Source organism: Phalangium opilio, unplaced genomic scaffold (genome assembly GCF_054372755.1).
Source record: "Phalangium opilio isolate 3A_F unplaced genomic scaffold, DU_Popi_V2 ptg000217l_1, whole genome shotgun sequence".
NCBI lineage: Eukaryota > Metazoa > Arthropoda > Arachnida > Opiliones > Phalangiidae > Phalangium > Phalangium opilio.
In genome coordinates this window covers 10,028,197-10,054,457 of record NW_028324218.1, presented here as the reverse complement: position 1 = coordinate 10,054,457, position 26,261 = coordinate 10,028,197, and the positions used below count along the sequence as shown (strand labels likewise).

Below are 26,261 nucleotides of genomic sequence, written 5' to 3'. Positions count from 1 at the left end.
TCTGATCCTGGTGTTTATCATCTATGTTGTTACTACACGAAATCCTCCAACGTGTCACTTGTCAAAGGCCATCAAATGAGAAACGCGGTCTTGCATAGTTGTTTCGTTAGTAAGAATTATAGAAAGAAAATCTCGCCAGCACTTGAGGAGTGGTTTTTTACCACCTATCTTGTGTCATAAATGGAGTACACTAAAAAGAAGGCTCTAAGGGAGGTAGTGCCTACTAGGTTTTGGGTGAGACGTATTATTGCCTTCTGGGGGACAGAAAAGTCCTTTATAGAAATCTTTCAATCACAGGCACTTCAAGTCTAATTAACTTCTAGTAATTTAAAAACGAGGCTTATGTGTGCTAGTTTAATATATAAGGAGTAGAAGGGTACGTTTTAAATGGATCTATAAGTATTACTTTTCTTCTTCCGTTGTCTTGACGTTATTATAAATATCTTCTCTGTGATTGACTAATCTGTAGACTGTTATCGTTTACTAAACTGATAAAAGTTAAAATTCTTACTAAAGAAGAATGAAATCTGAACAGTGGATGTTCAGAATTACATACGATCGAGACCGTCCAACTATTTTTAGAACTTTTGCCAAATTAATGAGTTCTGAATAGTGTAGACTAAAAAAGGGTCTGTTAGACAAAACCGCGGACCTACATTATATAGTATTTTTTAGAGACACGGTGCAAAAATTAGCTAAATAGTACAGATGTGGTAGATCTGATACAAGATGTTTACAAATTAGTCAAGCCCGTCTGCTCTGTATGATCATGTGCTAAGCTTTCTCAGGTTAGTAATAATTTAATTTATAGTCCCATAATCGTAATTTTGTGAAGATTTAATTAGTAAATGTATTGTAGTACTTAAAAATCGTACGCACTTGACCTAATTTTAAACCACTAGTTTCCTTGCCCTAACTGCCTTCACTATTAAAGTTGCCTACGTTAATCTGGCCTGTGCGCGGTAGTTTCGAAGGGTGGCGACTTTTAAGAAACGAGACTTCTTATTTTTTCTCTATTTTACGCGCTCGAAAATGAATATTTAAAATTCCAAGTGCGAGAATGAATATTTCAAATTCTTTAAGTTCAGCTAACAGCGCTCTCAGTTGAGAAAATTCGGCAACTTAAATTGCCAAACGAAAAATAAAAATCGGCGCCGCGCAAGGGCTTAATTAACGAAGGTAACACAATAAAGTAGACACAATATCTCATTCAGTGCCAAGCTTTGTGATACAGGCAGTGACGGATAACCGGATCTAGAAACAACAAAAATACAGCTCCTCTTTTCAAATGTCTTGCCAGGGGCTCGACCTTCCAATCTTATATGTAAAATACTCTTTGTAGTGTTTAACTTATGAATGTTCATTAGCTTTATTAATAAGAACTTTACATTTATAAATTTTGTCGTAGAGACGTAGTATATTTCAAAATACCACATCGTATACTTAAATTTCAAATAGGTTTTGATGTCTGGTTCTTTATATCCATTTCTATTTTAATAATGCTTCAGTGCTATCATACACATAAAAAAGTGGATGCAGTGAAATGTAGCTTTATTAAATGATGTGCTTTACATTTATATTGAAACCGTATTGCTAAATATCTTTTGCAATTAGCATTACAAAAATATGTTTTGATTTATTTATATTTGTACTTGTATTTTCTGAAATGTTTGTTAATATTCACTTCGTTTAAATGTCCATTTGGATAGATAAGTACAGCAGAAAACGACATTTGACCAGTTGTCTAGTTATAAGTGAAGGAAAAAATTACACTACTATAAACTAAGAAATAGGTAAAAAACAAAAAAGAACTCGAACACTTGTCAAGTTGAAATTTTCCATTGTCTCTTTAGTTATTGAAATTGCAAAAATAGGGGGTTTCAGTATTTAAAACAAATTGAATAATTTTATGGCGAGACTATAATTTGCCACATAATAATAGACTGTTTCATTCACATCCAACATTTCGAAGCGGAAATCCTCCTATACCATCACATCTGGTCTGAAATTTCTGTACCAAAATTAGGGCAAATAACTTATTTGCAAAACATTTTTCCAGATCTCAATGAAAGCAGTAACCCCCTTTTCTGCGTCTTCGAATCACACTTTTTGACGTAAATTGCGTTGTTAACCCTAAGGCATACCAAAGCCAGCTGTGTTTCCAATTCCAAAATCCATATTTTCTTTGAATTTTTCAAAAGAACTGTAAATTGGCAAATTGATTGTCAAACTGCAGGAGCTCGCTGTTGGTAAATATCGCTTTGGTCGGACTTCACTATTTGGATCTAACGGCAAAGAATCGTCTTGTTCTATGTAACCTAAAGGCCTTCGAACAAAACCAACGCTTGGTTGCGTATTAAACCCTAACGGGGGGATAGAACTCGCACCAGTCGAGAAAATTAAAATATCTTCAAGTGACACTTGACTTCCCACTTCAGCACACAATTCCAAGTACTCCCAAAAAAAGGAAACGACTTGCATTTCTAATGCATATTGATTACTTCCTCTATCCGAGTACATTATATTTTTAAATAATTTTCGGAGTGTGTCGGTGGTCAATTTCTCGTCATTTTCACAAAATAAATCATGGAACAAGTGAGGAAACTGCTCCATTTTTTCCAAAACTCCAGACTTGGACAATCCTTCTTTCATTCCTTCAATGCTTTTTGTAAGTCGGCCAACGGCGCAATAGTGGAGAAGATCGTCGAAGAGATCATTTTTGTCGGTCAGACGTCTTAAAGGCCTGGTACTTCCACTTACATTACGCAAGTCGGATGCCACATCGGCTTTCTCAATAAGCTCGTCCATAGTCTCGCAGTTTTTGATAGCCAACAATTTATTTTTTATTTCTCCATTCGGTATATCATCAATTGTAGGCTCCACAAACGGCAGCGATTTAATTAAGGAATCATATGTGGTTTTGGCCAAACACATAGGTCCAGGTCCGCCATGGATTATTGACATTCCAAATACCAGGCCACAAAGGTAATACATATTACTAGCCTGAGCTTCTAAACTAAAAGTTAGTAACTTTTTTCCATTCGATTCCCAAAATACAGAGCTGCAGATGAATTCTTTTATTAGGAGTCGCAGAAATTCTCTGGTTGGCCCACCCATATCAATTCCTTCTTCATGGTCTTCATTGTCGTCAGTAAATGTCACAAAGATCTTCGATAGAGGCGAGAAACCGGAGCGCTTCAATCCAAAAATGGCACTATCTTTAACTTTAAGCCGGTTTATGAAAAACTTCGATGTTTTCTCATTCGATATTTTTGAATTTAGTTCGATCAAAATTTCTTTCAGGGTTACGCTGCATTTACTGCCATCCTCTTGTGCTGAAGCCAGAAGATTGTCCTCTTTGTCGCTATTTTCCTCAAAGCCGTACCAATTTTCGATACTGTCCATTCCTTCATCATGTAGAACAGATATATAGCTTTGGTATACGTCTTGATCGTAATTGGCAGCGTTTCCAAACTGTGATTGCAAAATCTCGTTCAGATTGTCATTTTGAGGAGAGAGGCAACTTTCCGGAGTAACGTCGACCGAACTTCGAACATCGGGAAGCTCTGAACTAGAACAATTTCCGTCTTCGTTATGCTCATTTGAAAGAACATTAGCAGCTGGAGAGTCTTCAATATCTTTGGTTTCATTAAATTTCTCTTCAACTGAATCAGTTTCATCTTCGGAAAGACTAACTGAATCTTTAGACATTAACTGTACAGTAGGACTTAAATACACAATTTTCTTTCCAAAGACTCGATGCAGAACACTTCCATTTAACGTTTCATTATTACATAAACTTGGCAGTACAATTGACGTTCCAATAGATTTCATGATTGCAAATCTAAGGAAATTTAAAAACAAAACTAATTATTTTCTACTGTTCAACCAACCTCTCTAAGAAAAGCAAATCATAAGTCTCCCTTATGCTAAATTTAGGCAGGAATTTTGCCGGAGTTATCCTCTGTATAAAATGTCACAATTAAAAATACATAATTTCCCTCACTACTAAAAGAATCAACAGAAGATTTAAGGCGCACTTCAACCAATTTTCAATAAAACATTATCATGAAATAGCTTCGCTACAAAGTAAAATACTTTGAAGGAAGACTGAAATGGCAATGCAACTATTTTTATTGATACAAGAAGATTAAAATCATTAACAAATTTTATCAAAACATTTTATGTCGATTTTATATAAAGTTTTGATGTTTCAAACTTGTGTTTCTAAGCATAATATAATTTTTTTTACGAACGGAGTGTGTACCATATTGTGAACCTATAACTAATTATCGACCACGGTCTCTCTCAAGTGAGCTTTCTGAAAAAAGAGGCTCGTGCTGTAACAGAGTTTTCAAAAAATGCTAAACTAATTCTGGGTGAATGGTCAGATGGCAGTATTTCCAGAGTAAAGCAATTCTTGCGTTAACGCTGGTAATAAAATAGCCGATTGCTTGGTCGTTTAAAATTAAAAGCCTCATGCTCTCATTTCATTCTCCAATAAAAACAAGTGTGAAGTAAACGAGCAAATATTTCACCGATTCTTCCAAAAAAGAAAATATTTATGTTCTTGATCAAATATCGTCATGCACCTATTCCCTCTGGGGAGACCGTAGAGAAGTAATAGTCATTGCGAATGAGCTATAGAATTTGGGGATGGATTTTAAGTTTAGCCTTTTGACGTGACAGTCAACGGAGTCGTTTTATTGGCGTTAATATGAAACATTATGCTTTAGGTTTTTAGGATACGCAAGAATATAAACATAAGTATGAATGTTCCTACTGTTTCAATGCTGACTGCCAATCTGTTCGAAAAATACGTTAACTTATGGAATTTGGCCCATCGCATTTCATGCACAAAATGTACACTTTCCTAGTCGCGAAGTAAAAGACTAGTGCTTCGGCAGTTTCTAAAATCCATAATGTTTTTGAAAAGTATAAAATTTTTAAATCAAATTATTTCACAATAAAACATTTAACGCAGTGGAATTTGATCTTTGTCAAAACACTGAGTGTGTTTCAGAAATTTTAAGTCCCTATGAAGAGCAAAATACTGGGCAACATGTTTTGGACAGATAGTCGTGCTCACGTGCGAATCTAGCGGTCCCTTTCTTGGGTATCACAAACACATGGACTCAAAACTTCTTGTATGAGAAAAATTTCAACCTTTAACCATCTATGTAAATAAAGTTTAGAAATTCTTACTCGACGCCTTCCAGTTGTTCTTTAAATAATGTTGATAAGTGTTCTTTTATCTCTCCTTCTGTCCAATCCTTTTCGAACGATACGCAGTCCTTCACAAAATGTTTCCTGTGAAGAAGTGTTTTTAGGTAGCCTCGCGGTACTTTACACGCTGGTTCTGGTAAGAGGACAACTTCGTTTACAAATGATTGGTATTTTGCGGCTGTCTTCATTCTGTCAAATATGAAAACCATTTAACATCCAAAACTAAAATATACTTTCCTTCAAAACAATGCTTTTTGAGCAGTGAATGCTGATTTTAGGTTTATAGATCGAAGAAGTAAATTGCTATTCTATTCCATAAGTTATAAATATAATTTGCTTGACCTTAGGTGATTCTTGAAAAAATATAGCCTTTAAATTTCATTTTTATGACGTATTTTCAATAGTTTTGAGCCATCCAATCGCTGAGAAAAAGGGCTATTGGATTCTTCAGCTAAAATACCAATTCCGTTTTCCATGGACCGTTAGTAATTTCACATCATATATCAATATTTGAGATCTTGCGGCAAATTAATGCATTTTTAAGATCGCTTCTATCAAACTACGTGCAAAACGGCAATAGTATTATTTTAAAAAGATCTATGACGCACGCTTTTGTTCACGTGTAAAATTATATTAACTAAACGCTATTTCCATAGACCACTGGCCCATATGTTCACGGGGCCAAGGTGCTCGCACTATATAAGCAGTTCATAGAATTCGGTATAAAATAGTCTGGCTATCGGCAGAAAATTCTAAGAATTGGAAAACTAACATTTGAATCAATGGGGGAGGAACCCATGTAATCTTAAACCGGTTTTACCAGATTTTTGCAACATACAGTTAACGGCAAAACAATAAGCAAAATTGGAAGCTTTTAAAATACCTACGAAAAACATCTATTTTACTAACTGAGGCTCAACAAGTTTTGAAGCAAGCGATTTCTTTACTCTTGCAAAGCGAAGCGTAATTACTGAATTCAGAATTTTGTAATTGGAAATTAACACCAAACTATCCACTTCAAAATTTTAAAATCTTTGTAATACGGGATGCCTTTAAAAGGTCCGTAAGACATGCTAATTTAATTTAAAGGATCCTCCGTAAAACACTCCAATTAAAACTTGAAAATAGTGGCCATACCATAAATTATTTTTGTCACGTAATCCCCTAAAGAAGACCCCACTTAATTTTTACAGACCTTTCAGAAAAACATTGTATATTAGAATGCAGTAAAACGGACTTCCCATTAATGTTTCGAGGTACTTTTATCAAGAAGTGATATCTAGTTTATAAGGGGGAGAAGGTATAAGATGCCTAAGTATTCGCGCGCCATAGGCCCAGTCCCCCTTTCAAAATACAAGGGGGGACGTAAAAGGAGGCGCCTCTCCTCAGTCAGAAAATACGGAATTTTCGTCATTCGCGTCGCGCTGACGTGAGTTTGCAAGAACCAATGAGATGCTGGTTGTAATTTAGAGGCGGGGATTAACTCGGGACCTACGTTTGGACTGGAGATAAAGCTTGAAATGTGGTGAATTTATAACTTCTCCCTAATAAACTAGATATCACTTCTTGCTTTAATAAATAGCGCCGAAATTATTGTAAAAAAATTAAAAATACTTTCTTTCCTAAAACCACATAAAATATTTCGTATCCTGCCTGTTAATGTGAGATTCTAGCTCCTCTTACATGTTCATTGAATTGCAGCTATAGCGTAGCAACTTGCGCCCGTGAGACCAAAATCAAATTGACTATGCTATTTCTTGTAGGATCTGCAAATGTACTACAAATTGTAACAACGATATGTATAAATTCTACGCCTTATGTATTCACAACTAGGTCCAAAGGCTGAACACCAGATCTAACGTAACAAAAAATGGTTTGAGGTGGCTCTAAAGCGAGTCGGAAGTAGATAGGTCTCGTGAGGAAAAGGAACGTACATAACTAAGGGACTCCGGAGAACCTGGAGTCCACTTGCAGAAACGAAATGCAGTTAACTCACAATGGGGAGGGGGGGGATGTCACAAGTCACATTTTTTCTCTCCTTAAATGGCACCTAATCGAAATACCTTGTGAAACGCAATAGCTACGAATCCATAACACGTAGTACTTTTAAATATCTCTGCCTCCAACGCAACGTCGTTTGCTTAAGCCTTACATAGCAATTTAATTTTAGGCCGAGAATATGTGCTGCACCCTTTCGCCATAGTTTCGCAATTATTTTTAGAACTGCCCTAAAACTAGGTATTTTAAAAATTACATCTCCTTTCAGCTTTTAACGCTACGGTACAGAGTTGGATAAACTTATATACCTTTTTTGACAAGGAGCTGATGAATCTGCGCTGTACGACCTCCCAGACCTTAAACGGCGACATTTACTTGAACTTCTTGTCCTGCTATTTCCAGTGTAATTGAATTGTGGTGCACGTGACGAACCGGCGCTTTCATTAACGCCGCGGTAGTTGTTAGGGGCGAACATTGTTCTTATTTCTCGTCCCAAAGCTCCTTCGTTATCTGGCGATTCACGTGGTCTAGCCATTGTTCTCAGGTTTGTAACGTTTGGTCTTAAAGTAACAGCGCTTGATAACGTATTGATATTTTGTAAAATGTTTGAAAGGGCGTCTCTAACCGCAGTTTCGTTTGAAACATTACTCGCTAATTCAGTTTCCGAATTGCCCGACATGATACACACGTTCCCCTTTCAAACCAAGGCATCTACTGCGTAGCTACGGAAAATTTCTCGGTGTGGTGAAATTTTTACTTTCCCACGGTCGTTGTTCGGTCCATACCCATTAAATGTTTTCGAGGGTATATTTTATGTCTTTTGAAGCAAGTTTTTACGCATGCGCTATATTTGATACTCTATTTTTTGTAAGTTTCTACTAAGTGCTCTGAAAAAAGTCGGACAATGCCGGCGTCAGAAATTTTGGAAATCGATTAAATTAAATTTATATCATGAAATTTATTTGTTTAATTGTGCTCTGCGTAACCATAAGTAGTGGAAATGAAATTGAAGATTACTTCTACGAACTTTCAAGGACATTTGAATCAGTTTTTATCCAACGTGATAGCCATGATGTCAACGTCTGTGAACGTTTTCACAGAAAACTGCAATCTCATCATAGAATCCTTGCAACTTTAGCCTTGTTATTACGGCAAAATGGAAATCATCAAGAATCTGATTTGTTAGAGTGGATTAACTTACTATTAGGTACATTGAATTCCTTAATCGACGAATTTAAAATCCGAATGGATCAATGTGAAGAGATGATTTGTGATGAATATACTTGTCCGGTAATACATCGTGGTTCTGTTGGTCGGCCACGCTTAAACATTACGTATGATCAGCTTCTATTCTGCAGAAATAGACTTTTATTATCGTGGACTAACACGGCCAGTTTTCTTGGAACCAATGTTAGAACATTGTTTCGGCATAGGGAATATTTAAACTTCAATAGGCATGTTGATATTTCCAACGAACAATTAGATCGACATATTTTGGCATTACTAAGAGATACGCATAATGTTGGAGAGACCTACGTAATTGGTGGGTTAAGAGCTCGTTCCCTTCGAATCGAGCGGTACAGAGTGCGTGAAAGACTGAACGTATTAGATCCAGTGGGTAGAGCTCTAAGACGCCGATATCCAATTTTGAGAAGGTCATACAATGTTAAAGGCTCTAACGCACTTTGGTGAGTAAATGTTGAGTTAGTTCGTCGATAGAACCTTGAAAATAGTTTGTAGCATACATATGATTGAGTAAAGCTGGATTCCCACTCGACAAAAAACACGACGGAAACCCGGCAGAATGAGGGTCGACCGAAAAATCTTTACGACGAGCCCGACGGAAATTTCGTTTGGCCGGGCGTAAGTTATGTTCTATTTTATTGGTCGTGTTCGGCGTTACGCCGGTTTCTCAGCCAATGAAATTACCCCACTGACTACGTCATAAATTTCAAGATCGCACGCATACGCGAGATAGATTGATAGCCGCCATTTTTGTGGTTAACCAAGGCTTATAGGAAACATGCCACCAAGAAACGAAAATGAAACTAATGAAAGTAAACAGAGAATAGATGTCAATAAGGAAGACTTTATTGTGGGGGTTAGAAAATATCCCTTCTTGTACGATCTAAGTGACAAAAGGACAAAGATACCAATTCAGAGTGCGAAATAGATGTTGTGGAAAACACTCAAATCTGTCACGTGACCCAAAAATATCTACCGCCAAACTCAAAATCCAGTCGTAGTGTGAACGGGCTACCGCCGGACGCCGGCGTAAGTTAAAATTTCTACCGACGGATGCGTGATTTCCGCCGGTTTTTTTCGGTCGAGTGGGAACCTAGTTTTAGGGAACTAATTTCACTTATATCGAATGCTCATCGCACCCGAAATCATACAACTGAAACCCATAGATGTAGTTTGATGGCTAAATAAGATTGCCATAAGTAATATAGTTTTTTTTCTGATTATATGGATATTTTCAGGCACATGGACACCAACCACAAACTAATAAGTTGGAGATTTGTTTTCCATGGGTGTATCGATGGGTTTAGTCGATTGATTATATATTTACACTGCGCAACAAATAACAGAGGTGACACAGCGTTGGCGTGTTTCCAAGCTGGTGTAGAGTTATATGGACTTCCTCATAGAGTAAGGGGTGATAAGGGAGTGGAGAATTTGCAAGTTGCGAGATACATGTTGAGGAACCGAGGTCTAAATAGGGGAAGTTTCATAACAGGACTTTCAGTTCACAATCAAAGGTAAGGTTTAAAATTTTAATTCCACCCTAATTTAAAACGTCCTCCAAAAGGTTACATTGACCAATAAGGTAAAAAAACGAGTATAGGCAAATTGACTCCATATAGATAATTGGGTCTGTCCATCATAAGACTAAAACACTATTAAAATTTTCAAGGATTGAAAGGCTTTGGGCTGAAGTCAACCGACTCATTTCAGCATACTACCGTGAAATATTTATGTTTTTGGAAAATCAAAACCTGCTGAATATTCACAACGACATGCATGTTTATGCCTTACATTTTGTATATCTTCCTCGTTTAAGAAGATCCTGCGCAACTATGACCCAGCAATGGAACAGCCATTCACTTAGAACTGAAGCTAGGTTTTCTCCCATTCAGCTGTGGTCTGCTAGTAGACTAGACCAGATGGAAATTCAATCAGAGTCTCAAGATTATTTCGCTAATCCAGGATTCTATGGGGTCGATAATAATAATCTAAACACAACTGTTGAAACAAACAATAATGTTATAGTACATAATATTAGTTTTCGCTTAACTCGTCAACATGAAGAAGAAATAGTCTCACTTTTTGACCCGTTATCAGAAGACGAAAATCATGGAATTAACATATACATAAGAGTTCTCAACTACATTCAGCAAAGGTGTGGTCAATAACATATGATCAACATATTTGAAAAACATTTAATTTTACTTATCTAAAATATATTTAAAAGATGTTCGTTAATAGTTAAGCTAACAGCGCCTATGCTATGTTATTTCTTCTTTTTTCCGTAGAAATTAGAAAATTTTCGTTGCGTTTTATTACCAATTTTTTTCCTTTGTGACTATTAGTAATTAAATTGACGTTCATTATTAGAAATAACGCACAAGTGATTCAAAATAATTTGCATGCACCCATACTTAACTTAGGTGAGAGACGCCATGCTCAATTTGTCATTTTTCAATTCCATTGGGTACAGTTACTACCATAGGACGATACTTAATATAAACATTAATCCGTTTTCTCGAGGTATACATTAGTTTTTCTCGAGGTATACATTCGATATTCTCGACGTAAACATTCGATATTCTCGACGTAAACATTCGTTTTTCTCGACGTAAACATTCGTTTTTCTCGACGTATACATTCGTTTTTGTCGACGTATACATTCGTTTTTCTCGACGTATACATTCGTTTTTCTCGACGTATACATTCGTTTTTGTCGACGTATACATTGTTTTTGTCGAGGTATACATTCGTTTTTCTCGACGTATACATTAGATTCTCTCGACGTATACATTCGTTTTTCTCGACGTATACAATCCTTTTTCTCGACGCATACATTAGATTTTCTCGACGTATACATTCGTTTTTCTCGACGTATACATTCGTTTTTCTCGACGTATACATTCGTTTTCCTCGACGTATACATTCGTTTTTCTTGACGTATACATTCGATTTTCTAGACTTATACATTCGTTTTTGTCGAGGTATGCATTCGTATTGGTCGAGGTATACATGTTTTTTCTCGAGGTATACATTCGTTTTTCTCGACGTATACATTCGATTTCTCGACGTATACATTCGATTTCTCGACGTATACATTCGATTTCTCGACGTATACATTCGATTTTCTCGACGTATACATTCGATTTTCTCGACGTATACATTCGATTTCTCGACGTATACATTCGATTTCTCGACGTATACATTCGATTTCTCGACGTATACATTCGATTTTCTCGACGTATACATTCGATTTTCTCGACGTATACATTCGATTTTCTCGACGTATACATTCGATTTTCTCGACGTATACATTCGATTTTTCGACGTATACATTCGATTTCTCGACGTATACATTCGATTTCTCGACGTATACATTCGATTTCTCAACGTATACATTCGATTTTCTCGACGTATACATTCGATTTTCTCGACGTATACATTCGATTTTCTCGACGTATACATTCGATTTCTCGACGTATACATTCGATTTCTCGACGTATACATTCGATTTCTCGACGTATACATTCGATTTTCTCGACGTATACATTCGATTTTCTCGACGTATACATTCGATTTTCTCGACGTATACATTCGATTTTCTCGACGTATACATTCGATTTTCTCGACGTATACATTCGATTTTTCGACGTATACATTCGATTTCTCGACTTATACATTCGATTTCTCGACGTATACATTCGATTTCTCGACGTATAAATTCGATTTCTCGACGTATACATTCGATTTCTCGACGTATACATTCGATTTCTCGAAGTATACATTCGATTTCTCGACGTATACATTCGATTTCTCGACGTATACATTCGATTTTCTCGACGTATACATTCGATTTCTCGACGTATACATTCGATTTTCTCGACGTATACATTCGATTTCTCGACGTATACATTCGATGAGATCTCGAATTTTGTCCGGTTTGGCGTGCCATACAGATCAGCTTCCTTCTATTGAACTACTAACGGACTATGAAAGTCTATCTTCGAAGATTGGGGAGCTAATTTTCTGCCTGTGGCTAGTTTGAATTTTTGCAAACTATTTTTATCTCAGAAAAACTTCAAATATAGAAACATGAGCAATATTATTTCGTTCTAAGTCTTGGTTTGTCATTTTCTAAAACAAATAATTAACAGAACAACCGAAAATCCGCTCTGAGGCGTTCTAAACCCATAGATCCGTCTATATTGGATCAGGGATAGGTTTAATTTTAGAAGTAGGAATGGAAAACGGTTAGTATTTACTTCAGTCCGATTCATAGCCCAGTATAGAGCCCCTCCTTCCAAAACGTAACGAAAGTTTAAATTATCTTATTGGCTCGTTTAAACTACGTTTTAATGACGTTGCTGACGGGGACGGCGAAAAATGCGTAATTCCTTTTTACCTCAGTCTCTATACTATGACCTGCCTCTGCTTTCATACCCCTCCGTCCCGTGGAAGGGGTCCGGGACTTTGACACGCGCCCATATTACTCTGTTCTCTAATCCTACTTCTAAAATTAAATCTATCCCTGATTGGATTAGAGCTATCTCGGATTATGCGATCTGTTAAATGAATACGCAAAACTTGGTATATGTTGACCTCGGTATAGGTAAATGGAATACAAAATATAAATACGGGTGTTCAAGAGCGATCTGGAAGATCAAATGGAAAAGTCATGAAAAACATAGTGGCATCATTAATGTGACGTTTTTTTAATTAAAACTAGAAATATACCCATGTTATACACTGCTGATAATTCTACTTAATATAAACTTTACATCATACAGAGTTATTTAACATGTTTAAATAATTCTGTAAAAGGTGTTTTACGGGAAAAGAGAAATATGCGAGCGATCATAATTTAATCATACGTGAAGGAAAAATCTCTTACATATTTAATAAAAAGCCGTTAGGCCTATAAATTAATTTTTTAAAATTTCCATAGTAAAACGATTTAGATGATGTAGTTTAGACTGGGAAAACAAAAGATAGTATAGTCAAATAAAGCAGCTACAAATTTATATAAATTTTATATAGAATCTATAAACAACAAAATTTGGTATGCTATGTTAATATAACTTCAATTATTGACTTGCAATCATTGCATTTTGAACATTACGAAGTTTGGAATATATTTACTTCTGAAATCATTTATGCTTTCCTGACTCTCCATATTGAAACTCAAACTCCATGTTATCATATCTTCGGTTCTATCCATATCCATCTCTATATGTCAAAGGCCTGACTAACTGACTGAAAATCAAGGCCAAGCCCAAAAAAAATTTACTTAGAAGGCTGAAATGATGCAGGGACGTTACTCTTAAGTAGTAGGCAAGCACTAATAACTATTTTTTTCCAATCCACCGCCATCTTGCAAAATGGTGGTCAAAAATGTAAAAAAGCCTTCTTTATGGAAAAACGTCCGCGCATTTCAACAGATTTCATTAATAATTAGTACATTGGTTAACTATATCTTAAAGACAGGTTTTATGGCTCTTTGGTTTCGATTCGCCGCCATCTTTTAAAATGGTGGCCCAAAAAGTCAAAACCTTCTTTTGTGAAATTACGTTGATCTCGCATTTCAACCGATTTCACTATTATTTAGTATACTTCTTACCTATTTCCTATAGACGGGTCTTGTGACTTTTGGGCTTCGATTTTCCGATATATTTAAAAATGGCGGCACCCGAAATTTAATAAAAATGTCCCAACGGGCAACGCCGGGTGCCTTTCTCACTAGTACATTACATGTATAATCCCCCGAAATTATTTTTGGAAGAGCGATAGAAATGTTATTGTTAATTCTTCTTATGAATATATTATAATTCTTTTATTATTAAAAGGAGGACTAAACTTGGTAAATGGATGAAATAATTGTCGTCTCGCTGTCGAATCGCCGACGCCTGAAAGTCTAGCCTGTAATGGATGCATGAGATAATTGGTATTTTCCCGCTTATTCTTAAACTATGCACTGTTTTTTGTTGTTTTATTTAATAACAAAATAATGATTGAGGAACCAATCAACTACAATTAAATTACATGATTTGGTAAAAATATAATTTCTTAATTCCCATTGGGTAAAAAGTTCTGAACGTGTAACTCGATTAACGAATTCCGAAGAAAGAAAAATTGCACTTCAATCATAAGATATGTTCCATAAGTTTGTCACTGGTTACTGAGAGCTTGTCATCAAGTGACGTAGGTGAAACGTCATAGATTCTCGTAAAGCGACTTCTGGTGAAGCACTATAATAGGAAGACTAAATAGGAAGATGGACTGCAAAACCGAGTGTATTGAATTCTGGCGTCGTTCTCGAACTAGCTCTCATAAGTCTCTAGTATTAAGAAGTATAGGTAGTACTTATCGAACACATCTATGATGCAATAGGGTAAAACTTTTCCTTAAACCTCGCTTTTTAGCGCCTGTGCCGTAGGGATTTTGCATCATGAGGGGTGCGCTGAGACGGCAATGGATCAACCCCCTTGAATATCCCGATATTGAGGGTTGCCAACCCCTTTTTAAGTCAAAATAGTCTATTGAAACGCCGAAAATCGTCTTAGATAACGACTTTGTAATTGTTCCTCACCACTCTTTATCCTTAAGGTGTCAGTCAGCCTAAGCCCAACGTATTTGCCCCTTAATTTCGCTTTAGCGTGTCAGCCAATCCGCAGCTTATACATTTGACGCAAGCAAAATGACGTGTTTGACCAAGGGCAATACCCACCCACAAAGAGGTAATACTACGCCAAGAGGGCCATTCCCAAGTTCTACTATCTATAATTTCCTAATATTAAATATTACATTTTAAGTTTGATTAAAAATAGAAATGGACGTTACGTATTACGCCGAAAAATCAAATTTCGCTCTTTACCTGGAATACATAGATTTCTAATTTGAATCTTCAACAGACCTTTTTCAATGCCTTTCTGCTTGAACTAAGGAGGAGAAGGTATTGAAAACGTCACACTGGACGTCATGCATTAAGCAGCATAATGTATTTGAACTAGTGTTCGTACGGGGACCCCGACCCCGACCCCGAAAACCGGGGATCCCCGACTTTTTCCCCCGACCCCGACCCCGGTACCTAACATGTAAAATGTAGTCGGGGTTTTTTTCGGGGTTAGATTTTGGTTAGGTTATTTTTATCAAATTATTTTTTGTCCTGCGCCAAAAACAATCATCTCATTCGTCTCAAAAAAGTGCTCCGCATCTCCTTTATGAAAAAAAGGGCAAGGGGTAACTAACAACAAACAAAATACAGTAAAAACAGTCACCAAAATTCCAAAGTTCACCATCCTCCCTCTCGTAGATCGGCGGCCCTCCCGCGTCTTTTGTAATGGCAGTGGTTTTTCGTGGGAATCGTAGCTCGGAAAGTCGGAATTTATTGGGCTTTTTTACAGTTCGAATTTGTATATTAATAAAGCTTCTTTCCAAACACCCAGAAATTTAACGATTTTTTTCATCATTTTTCCAAAATTTTTCAGCATGCGATGTCTTACCCCGACCCCGACCCCGACTTGTTTTTTTCGGGGATAACCTGCCCCCGACCCCGACCCCGACCCCGATTAAATTTTTACCCCGTACGAACACTAAATTTTGAACTTAGAAACTGTTCAGTTCGTTGATGTGGTAAAAGACTTATTCAAGTTTACTAATAATTATAAGTTTCATTAACTTAACTAATTGACTCCTACATTACAGTGCTGTCTAGTTTCGTTACGTCTACATAAAGACAGGCTTATCTTCAGATAAGATTATTCACATAAATTCCATTTTATCTAGGCCTATTTAGTCCTGGTCTATTTAACAAAGTTTTAAGCCCTTCCCCTTACCTTCAATCAGATATTAGTATGGAGTTTATGGCCTCTTAAAGATTCCAAATATAAGAAAGCTATATATTCCTGTCTTTATTTATATTTTAGAGTGCATCACAACCATGCGTATACAAATTTTACTAGGATTAAACATTTTCTTTCGATCATGTTCTTTTTTAGTATCTTAAAACATCTCTTGAGACTGTCTTTTTCTACCCACAAAATGACTATCGCGGGTGAAATAAATCATCCATGCCTATGCACCGTGGCTTTACTGTATTTAAAATATTGTTCCTGTTAGTCTTGGAAAAAACAATAAATTAAGAAAGCTGTGGTTTTTGTAGATGGTTCGGGTACAAGAAAGATACATACATTTTCTACACAAAACATCATAAATCTATTTTGTTTGTAATAGCACATCACGTATTAGTTTTGTTTGAACTATAGTATTACTATTTTAAGGTGCGAGTGCGGTTAAGGTAAGTTTTTCTCGGTTTTTCTTAGTGAAGGATTTCCTGTTGACCCCAGAAAATAAATTGAGACTCATTTTTCAAACGACGGGGGTTTGCAGTATCGTCTGCTTGATTTAAGGTTAAGGGAACATCCGGTATGTGCGTGCAAAGACGTTAGATTGGACTTCAAACAAATCAACTTTGATGGACTAGTATCCACATACCCTGTATCAAGGGAACGATACTGCGAACCCTATTTGAAAAAGGGTCTTTTGTCGCCACTAATAGCAATGAGTAAGATTTTTTTGTGTTGTCAATTGCCCAGGGTATAGAGTTACAACATTTTGAACCCCTGCATACGATTTAAAGGGATTAACCCGGTCTTTTGCCATAAGTGGTCTCATTTTCAAGAGCTCTTAGCGGGATCACTTTTTGCCGCAATTTTTAAAGTGTTTTAGGAGGGTTTTTGGATATAACCGCAAGGGCTCTTCTAATGTAATAAGGTTTACAATATGTTCCATTAGAGCCTTGTGGGATAAGGCACGTAATTATGTTATAAAATTAATGGCTTTAAAACGTTTATGCTAATATGTTTAGTTTTTAAATATAAATCTAATCAAAACTTTTATATTTTTATGATATTATTTTAAAACATTTTGGCACTGCGCCAACAGAATGTAAATGATTTGTTAACATTAAATGTATGAATCTTCTGACCTAAAACGTGCTTTAAAGATAGCGTTGCGCAAAAATACGTGACCAAACACTCTTCTATTGGATACTTGATTGAATTATGCGGTATAACCGTCCAGTTATTTTATTACGTAAAAATGGGTCGAAGAACAAAAGTTCCATAAGGGTTCTGAAGAAAGATGTCATATGTTAATCCATAACCCTATAATGCCTAAGTATTGACCTTCCATATAGGGCTATATTACAGGCATTGCCAACGAGATAAAAAAATATGGAGACTACCGTGCCATCTTCGTTTTAAAGGTTTCTCCTCTAAAACCAGAACAGTACAGAGACATGACCCATAGTGATTTTTTCCTGGGGCTACGGTTAGAGATACAGATCGCACTAGGCGATGGTTTCTGTTTCCGACAAACTCGCCACCAGGAGACGCCCCCTTTCTACCATATTATAAAGGATGAGTACCCGTAACAAATATCATTTTGCCTCATTCTTATGCAGAGTATCATGAGATTATGGTTTATACAATAACGTAGCGCGTTTAGGTGTCTTTTCTCTTTAATAGGGTTTCCCGGCCCCTCACCTTTTTTACCCACCCACTATGCTAAGCTCTATGAGGAAGATAGTCGTGTGTCCCATGGCCTGAACAGCCAGTCCCTATAAAAACCGCTGAGACTAAAACTTTTTTAAAGAAATAAGCATATTGTAAATCATGCAGGAAATTTCTTATTTGAAATGTCATATGAAATACGTGACAAAAGTATTGAATAAGGGTGTTTGATTAGATTATTCAATTCCCACGAAGTATGAAGTGATTGAAATGCAAGAATGAGCACATAGTCTCAGAGAACACAAGTGAACTGTCTTGATAAAGAGGTTTAACGACGAAGTGTTTTAGTATCGGGTTAGATTCGGAGTAAATGTGCTGGCGATTTCCTGGAATTTGCATGGACAATGCAATTTCACAGATTGCTACTTTATATGGAACTTCCACATAGACACCAATCTGTACAATTAGCTTCTACTACTTCCTCACTTCCTCAACTACTTGTTATCTACACTCACTGTTACCAGAAGTATATAATACTTCTCTTCGAGAGAAGTGTACCACCAAACGGTGTAAGTGTAACGTCACTCTTCCCAACATCGAAACATTTGGAGCAAGGTTACTAAACCGAATCACTTACGCGATAAATAGTTCTCTCATCATGTATCTATTAGCGTTTAACTATTTGGCAATACTCGTTTGCGGATTTTTGTCCCACCCCAAGACGACATTTGTAGGTTGATTGCTGGGGATTTTGTTCCAAACAATTATAAAATTCACCTTACGGTGCGATGCCCATCTGAAGTTTGATGAGCGAGAAAGCAAACAAAAAGGGTGAGCCTGGGAAGAATCACGTTACATAACTAAAGTATTAAGAGGATACAGAGTGTCATCCTCCTTCTATTATTGCCTTCTGCTGTTACTAATCTGCACATAAGCCCTTTCACAACTCCACTTGGTATTCGCATTGCATTTCACGCCGAACCCAATCGACTTCCTGCTCTTTCAATTACTGTCACTCGTCCACTATAAACCATTCCGCTTCTACTCCATAATTAACCGGAAGTGACAAGAGTAACGCGATGGTTGGCTAGAATTACGAGAAACGTCTAGACCCAATTGGCGGAGTTCATGGTGCAAATGTTCAACCTCTAGACGACAGTTTTTTTTGTTAACTGTTCCTTACTACTTATAAACGTATAGAACACGATATATTTAAAGCAACATAGGAGCAATTGACGTCACTTCCTGTTGTACACGACCCTATATTAGTAATGTATTCAGGGCGTTGGAACTTACGTTAAATAAACAACCCCAAGCTTCATGGAAACAGAAACAAAAGTTCTTCTTGAAGTTGCCTAAGGTTATCAGAGCCCATTTCCCTAGCATACAAAAATGTGTAATATTTCTGTAAATACTAGCAAAAGTTTATAGTTAAATAAAAAGTGTACTTCGTTCACAGTGTCAGCCTTTGACTGTAAATGTCACGTAAAATGAGAAGCAAACGATCCTCATCTCAACCCCTTCAGGCCTTCACGATCAAACCAATCAGAGAAGAGGTTTTCAGAGGTCAAAGATTTATAGAAAATAGTACTCTCGTGGCGATGCAAACGTTAGTTCTTGTTACTATCTAGAGCTTTTATTGGCCACTTATTCACGAATGTTCCCTGTGCTACGGTCGTGAAGGTAATCATACGCAGAGGGGGGTCGACACTACTATGTTGGTAAAGGGCGTTCTCATATTACATGGCGCGAGAAAGCTTCAATGAAGTATACTTATTGCTATTATCTATGCACTTTTGGTACTAGTCACGTTTTTTCAAACATAACGGGCATTTTCTAGAGTAAACATGTATAGAATTCAACACAGTTTGCTATAAGCTTGAAAATAAAACTTAATGACACAATTTCGTTTCGTCGGGTTCCCTAAGCCTTTTTTGTCATATAAGCTTCTTTAAGCCGAGCTAGTTTGATATTAGAGTCAGCAATATTTCTCTCTCAAGTTTCTATTGGTTGAAACGAAACTGAAATTTTTTTTACAGCGACAGAATAACGTTTCTGGTTTTGAGAAGCTTAAGGTAGAGATATACTCCACGGTCTGTTCGTTTTCACAGAAATGTAAAGGTCCTTCCACACTATGGCTTTTTTTCGCGTCGCAAGCTACGTAACGCTCGCGCGCGCGGTACGTCGCTTCGCTCGGATCGTTTACACTACTGAAATTCGCGCCAAAGCCATGCTCGCAAGGTCTTGCAAACCTCGCGAAAATCTTTGGCGTGTCAAAGATTTTCGCAAGGATTGCAGCCTCGCAGCCAATCAGAGGTCTCCTGGTTGGCGCAGACGCCGTGTATTCGAGATATTTTCACGAAAACAAATATGTCTCCGGCTAATAGGCCTAGTGTTTCTCGTAAACGAGTGGAAATCAACAACTATTTTCGTTTTTATTAATAAATCACCTTAATAGAAATTGCACGAGAAGAAGGATATGGGTTCGCGAAGTTTTTGCAGAGAGAAAGAGTTGGTAATTACCATAATTTAATTCCAAAACTTCAGTTACATAAAGAGCTTTATGGTGATTCCCTATATGTTCAATATTGTTGACTAACTCCCTTCTCAGTTTGATTATCTATTAAGGTCTAAATTTAACCCGGATATAATATTCAGCCAATGAAGCTCTCTGATATGCTGCGAAGTTTGTCAAAACGAGGGCGTATACCTTAGCGAATTTCTATAGTGTAAACGATCCGAGCGAAGCGACGTACCGCGCGCGCGAGCGTTACGTAGCTTGCGACGCGAAAAAAAGCCATAGTGTGGACGGACCTTAAGTATAAAGAAGAGCTAGCATAAAATAAAAATTATGTCTGTCTAGTCAACTCGACCCTACTTCACTCAGTTATTTTTCTTCTACGTTGGAAAAGAAACGCGTAGGAGTTCTTAAACTAGTTTTCATATATAAGTTCTAGACAGGGTGTTTCTGATTAGTCTGAAATAAATTAAGGGTGTGTTTTTTTGAGTCAAATTGAGTGGAAAGTGCCACCAAGGAACATGGACTCTACAATATTTAGTTACGAAGATATGGCCTCGAATCTCAATCATTGGCCCCTAACTAGGGTTCGAATTAAAGAAATTGCGGGTTTTATTGGGTTTTACCCACCATAAAATACCCCAATTAATAAAACCCATCACGAAAATTTTAAATTTTGATGAATTTGAATGCCAGAATAATTTCCTTTTAAAGATAGTTTAAGATATTTGTTGCTTCAACTTCAAAAGTACCATTTAATATTATTTATTATTTTTTATGAAACATTTATGACTTTTATTATTAAGCAGTTACTTTTGAATGGCAATTTTTCCCATACACGCAACTGCTAAAGATAAAAAACCCAAAAAACCCCAAATACCCAATAAAACCCAGAAAAACCCAATAGAACCCGTTGGGCTGGGTTTTTTAAACCTTGTCCCTTATTATGACAAGGAATTCACATGTGGAATGAGACATATAGCCTATAAGCCTTCAATCTAGGAACAAATTATCCAACCTTTATCTAGCAGAAGTAAATGGGTAGAAGTGAGCTTACGCTGATAGGGTAAAGCTAATTACACCACATGTGTTATTTCTATTTAATTGTTTTAGGGGCCTATCAATGTTTGGGAGCCCATATCTCTGTAACTAAGTATTGTAGATCTCATGTTCTTTGACACTTTTCACTCTGTTTTACACAAGCAATACAACCCTAAGTTTTCAGAAACAACCTGTAAATTTAATACTAATCTCAATGTTTTTAAAAATCCAAACTGTTTATTTATTCCGTTTATATGAAATTTATGATCACGGATCAAGTGATATTGATAGATACTATGAAATTTAATAATTTATAATCACAGATCAAGTGATATTGATAGATACTATGAAATTTAATAATTTATCATCACAGATCAAGTAATATTGATAGATACTATGAAATTTAATAATTTATCATCACAGATCAAGTGATATTGATATATACTATAAAATGTATGAACACGGGATTATGTGATAATGATAGACACTATGAAATTTATTATCACGGGTCAAGTGATATTGATAAATACTAGGGAATTTATGATAACGGATCAAGTGATATTGATAGATACTATGAAATCTTTGGTGACGGATCATGTGGTATTGATAGATACTATGAAATTTATGATCACGGATCATGTGATAATGATAGATACTTCATCGAAAATTATATAGCTTTTTATGCAAATATTTCGCATTGCATTTGTTCTTTTTTATTTTCCTCATTAATTCACAAGAAGGAAATCATTGAAACGTAATTAATTAATTCGCGATTTGTGGATTTTCAATGGGTTATCGATAAAAGCCTTTCGTACCGCGCGCCCTCTCCCCCGAGACAACACAATTGGGTCGTTCAGAACTATTGAGATCATTACCCAATTTATAGATCGTAGTCTAGATTTCCTCCATCAGACCCAAGGTTAGAGAATAGCGAACTATTTGTACTTCCTAACTGTCGAACTACAATTCCCAAGTATGTTAGGCCATTAGATATAAGTCAGTACAAATACCACTTCTCTAAATTTTTGTAAGATATTCTACTCAAATTGAAATCATGCGGCCTTGGAACTAGTCCTACTCATAGCCAATTCCATTGGACTACTCTGAGATCTTACGAAAATTGCTCTATTTCATCATCAAATCCGACAAAAAGCAAGAAAACCCCGTTGAAATGTTTTTCTAGTTCTAAGTGCAGAGTAATACTAGGTGTCGAAGGTCTGATATTTATCATAACAATTACCTTACCTTCAACCGCACAGAAAAAAATTCACTCAAAATTGTTTTTGTCTGATCAGGGATAGATTTAATTTTAGAAGTAGGAATGGAGAACAGAGTAATCTGGACCCCCTTCCGCGGGACGGAGGGGGGGGGTATGAAAGAAGAGGCGGGTCATAGCGACGGAGGTAAAAAGGAATTAGGTATTTTCACCGTCCCGTCAGCAACGTCATCAAACCGTAGTTTAAGTGAGCCAATAAGATAATTTAAACATTTCGTTACGTGTTGGAGGGAGGGGCTGTTTATGGGCTATGAGTCGGACTGAAGTAAATACTAACCGTTCTCCATTCCTACTTCTAAAATTAAATCTATCCCTGGTCTGATCTACTCCACTCTGTGTAAAAAATAAGTCAAAGACTGTTCAGTTTCAAACGCAAATGCAAAACAAAAAGTTGCATTGCATAATTTTGAACTTTTACATACATCTCAAGTGATTATGATGAAGCATAAGTTTTCTCAAATTCCATATTAAAATCAAGATGCAGGAAGCAAATTGGACAATCAATCCCTGAAACAAAGACAACGTGCCTAATGTGCCAGTAAACCTTTCGAAGCGTTATAAATTGAAACAAATAGCCCCTGTTAATTACACCGTCTAATGACGTCATTTATTATCAACCGTTTTAATTTAATTACGATAATGCGTGTATCGTCTGCTGCTATTTAAGGCGTAAAGCGACGACCAATTATATTAACGTTTTAGCGAGCGTAGTTTGCGCTAATTTTTAAGGTAAAGGAAATGTTGGCAGCTAGTCGTAACATTTTACAAGGGGAAGTCGTAATGCAACGGATTTGCGTGCGACTCCGTTTCTAGTTATGTTATTGTGTTGGAAATTTTAAAAGAGGTATTTCCCACCTCATTACTACTAATTTCATTTGAATAATTTATGTATTAGTGAAAATATGTTATTTTCTCAATTGCAATATGCAAAAGATAAGAGAATAACTTCGGAATTCTTGATAAACGTTTTGGAGCAAAGCAGTTAGGGATTAAGGAAGATGAAGTATTGTTGCGAACTAGTGTTCGTAAGGATGTTTTTTCGGGGTTAGATTTTTTTACTAGGAAATGGTTTTCTTTGACCTGTTATAATTTAATCAATCGTCTGATTCGTCTCAAATGAGTTCTCCTTTATAAAAAGCAGAGAGGGTAACAATTAAACAGACAGGCGCAACAGAAACCAAAGTTCACAATCTTCTTTATCGCTGACTGGCGTCTCACCATCTTCTGGCCTTTGGTGGGAATCCCTGCTTCATAGCGCGAGTACGAGATTTGTGTGTATTTTACAGTTACTAGGCTGATACAAGCAGAGATATATAATAATCATCCTTATTAAAAGATAACCTATTTGTTTCCAAATACAAAATAAAATTTTACGATTTTTGATAATTATTTATCTTCAATTCTGAAACCTATGTTGTCTTACCCCGACATACGAACTCTTTTGCCATAACATCACTTTCAGTTGTCTAGGGTAACAGATAACTTCATATGTTTTTTACTATTGTTTTGACCAATTACTGACCAGTCTCTTTTATATTTATGGCAATAAAAACTAAAAAGTTTCATAATAGCTATAAAGAAAAATACTCTTTCGAGTAACTTTTTTTCTATACTTAAAATGTTTCTGAAACTTAATTTTAGCCGATTTAGTTTAAATAAAGAAGTATAATTTTTCTTAATTTTTGCACTTTTCATTAATTTCCTGGATATTTTAGTGTAATAAATTAAATCCCCATATTTAATTATAAATGTGGCTCAAATAAAAACTTAACTTTTCCCTTACAATGCCATTAATTAAATTGTCATATTTAATTATGTGTTCTTCAAATAAAAACATTACGTTTTAAGTATTCCGTTATAATACCATTAACCAAAATTATTCCAACTGTCGTAATTCCTAAGCCTTTTTGCACAAACTTCGTGCTACACGCTGACCTCAAACACTTTAATTTTATCGAGAGGACAATATCGAATGCTCCAGTTCAGTTTTTGAACTGTGCAGAGTAATTTCCGCACAATACGAATTGATTTAAACACATAAACACTTGCTAAGTTGCGTATAACAGCAATCTTACCTTAATGAGCTCTTCAGTTCCAATTTAAAAATTAAACAAAAGAATTAATAAATAAAAAAAAGATAAAAATCTGGTCTGCCGACAGAGGAAAGTTGGTAAATTAACAGTTCTTTTCTTTCTTCAACGCATCATGAGTTCGTGGGTTGGTGGGTCGAGTGGTAGAGTGTTTGTTTAATGGATTTTCCCGGTTTTCCGACGTACTTTAAAGAGGGCAACGGCACAGCTGTACCGTATGGCGATATCGTACCCCTTAACACACCGAAAAATCGAAGACTTTAGCTAGCGCTTGAGAATTAAGCTCGATATCTTTAAAAGCGCGAGCTTTTGGCCAAACGAATCACGTTTTCCGTCGAAAAGCGTCAGTGCAAACCCCTTTTCTAACGTGATTTGCTAAGACTCTAGATCTAGAGTCCGCGAGCTCTGATAAGATACTTAAAACTAAGCGGACCGTTAAGCGGAAACTTGGGGGGTGTGTTCGCGTTAAAGGAATCTAGCTAGGACATGAAGAACCTAAAAGCTAAGAGCTTGAGCTTTAAAATAATTCCTCGGTTATGATAGACCGCTAAAACGTACGGATTCGAGAGAATCATTCTTCAGCTCACTCAGCTTGAAGACCAAAAAACGGCGACTAATCTAGACCACGAGGCATGTAACGGCGGGGGAAAACTCTGCGAGGGAACGTGCCAAATGTTCCTAAGCTAGAAATAAAATCGCATTGAAGCGGTCGACGAGAAGGTTTTCCCAATAGACGCATGCGCCAATTTCCGCCTCCTGCCTTGGATGTAACGTACCGTTCCGTTCCTGGTTGATTCGTGTCCGCAAACTACGAACCAGCGAAAGCGTGTTACGGAGAATTATTGAGTGGGAGTTGTAACGTCCACTGGCTATCCAAACTTGGTTGAGTTAGAAAAGTTTGATTCTGAAGTAGCTAACACAAAAAGGTCCTTCCCTCATGCCTGGAGCCCTGGACGTATAATTTACCCATAGTACCCCAGTTTTTGATTGGGCATGCTTTAGGTGTCACCTGGTTTTAGAAATAAGAACTTCTGCTTACACCTGATACGATGCTCAATCATGAAAAACATGCTGGGATTTTTAAACTGCTGCAGATTACCCAAACCACACTACTCCATATTGTATCTTCCCTTCTCCAGGATTCAAATCTTGTTATTCTAAGATAAAAAGGGTTCGCCCAGGTATCCAACAGGAAATAGGTCGGTCTCATACGTGATGTGGGATCGAATCTCCGTGTATCTTGACGAAAGGCTATTGATTTACAACACAATCTTGGATATAACTATATAGCTTGAAAAGTACTGTACAATTGTTATGGGAATTCCTTAAGTTAGAACGCGTCATCATTGATAGTG

The 26,261-nt window shown here is 36.6% G+C and overlaps 2 protein-coding genes across 6 annotated transcripts in view; both read right to left on the bottom strand.

Moving 5' to 3' along the window:
- LOC149616222 (synaptotagmin-12-like) overlaps positions 1–26,026 on the bottom strand; it is a 45,588-nt gene extending 19,562 nt beyond the window's left edge. For 4 of the 5 annotated variants that reach the window (XR_016375759.1, XM_089856239.1, XM_089856236.1 and 1 more), the window contains exons 1-2: positions 25,916–26,026; positions 24,892–25,855 (exon numbers count right to left, since the gene is read on the bottom strand). The gene's annotated coding sequence lies outside the window, so the exon portion shown is untranslated. The remainder of the gene's footprint in view (positions 1–24,891; positions 25,856–25,915) is intronic. The other variant, XM_089856240.1, reaches the window with a different exon arrangement.
- Positions 2,134–7,903, bottom strand: LOC149616223 (uncharacterized). The gene is made up of 3 exons (XM_089856170.1): positions 7,533–7,903; positions 5,206–5,415; positions 2,134–3,844 (listed from the first exon to the last, which is right to left on the bottom strand). The coding sequence occupies exons 1-3, from the start codon at positions 7,901–7,903 to the stop codon at positions 2,134–2,136; spliced, it is 2,292 nt and encodes a 763-aa protein (XP_089712296.1).
- Positions 26,027–26,261: the final 235 nt, after the last annotated feature.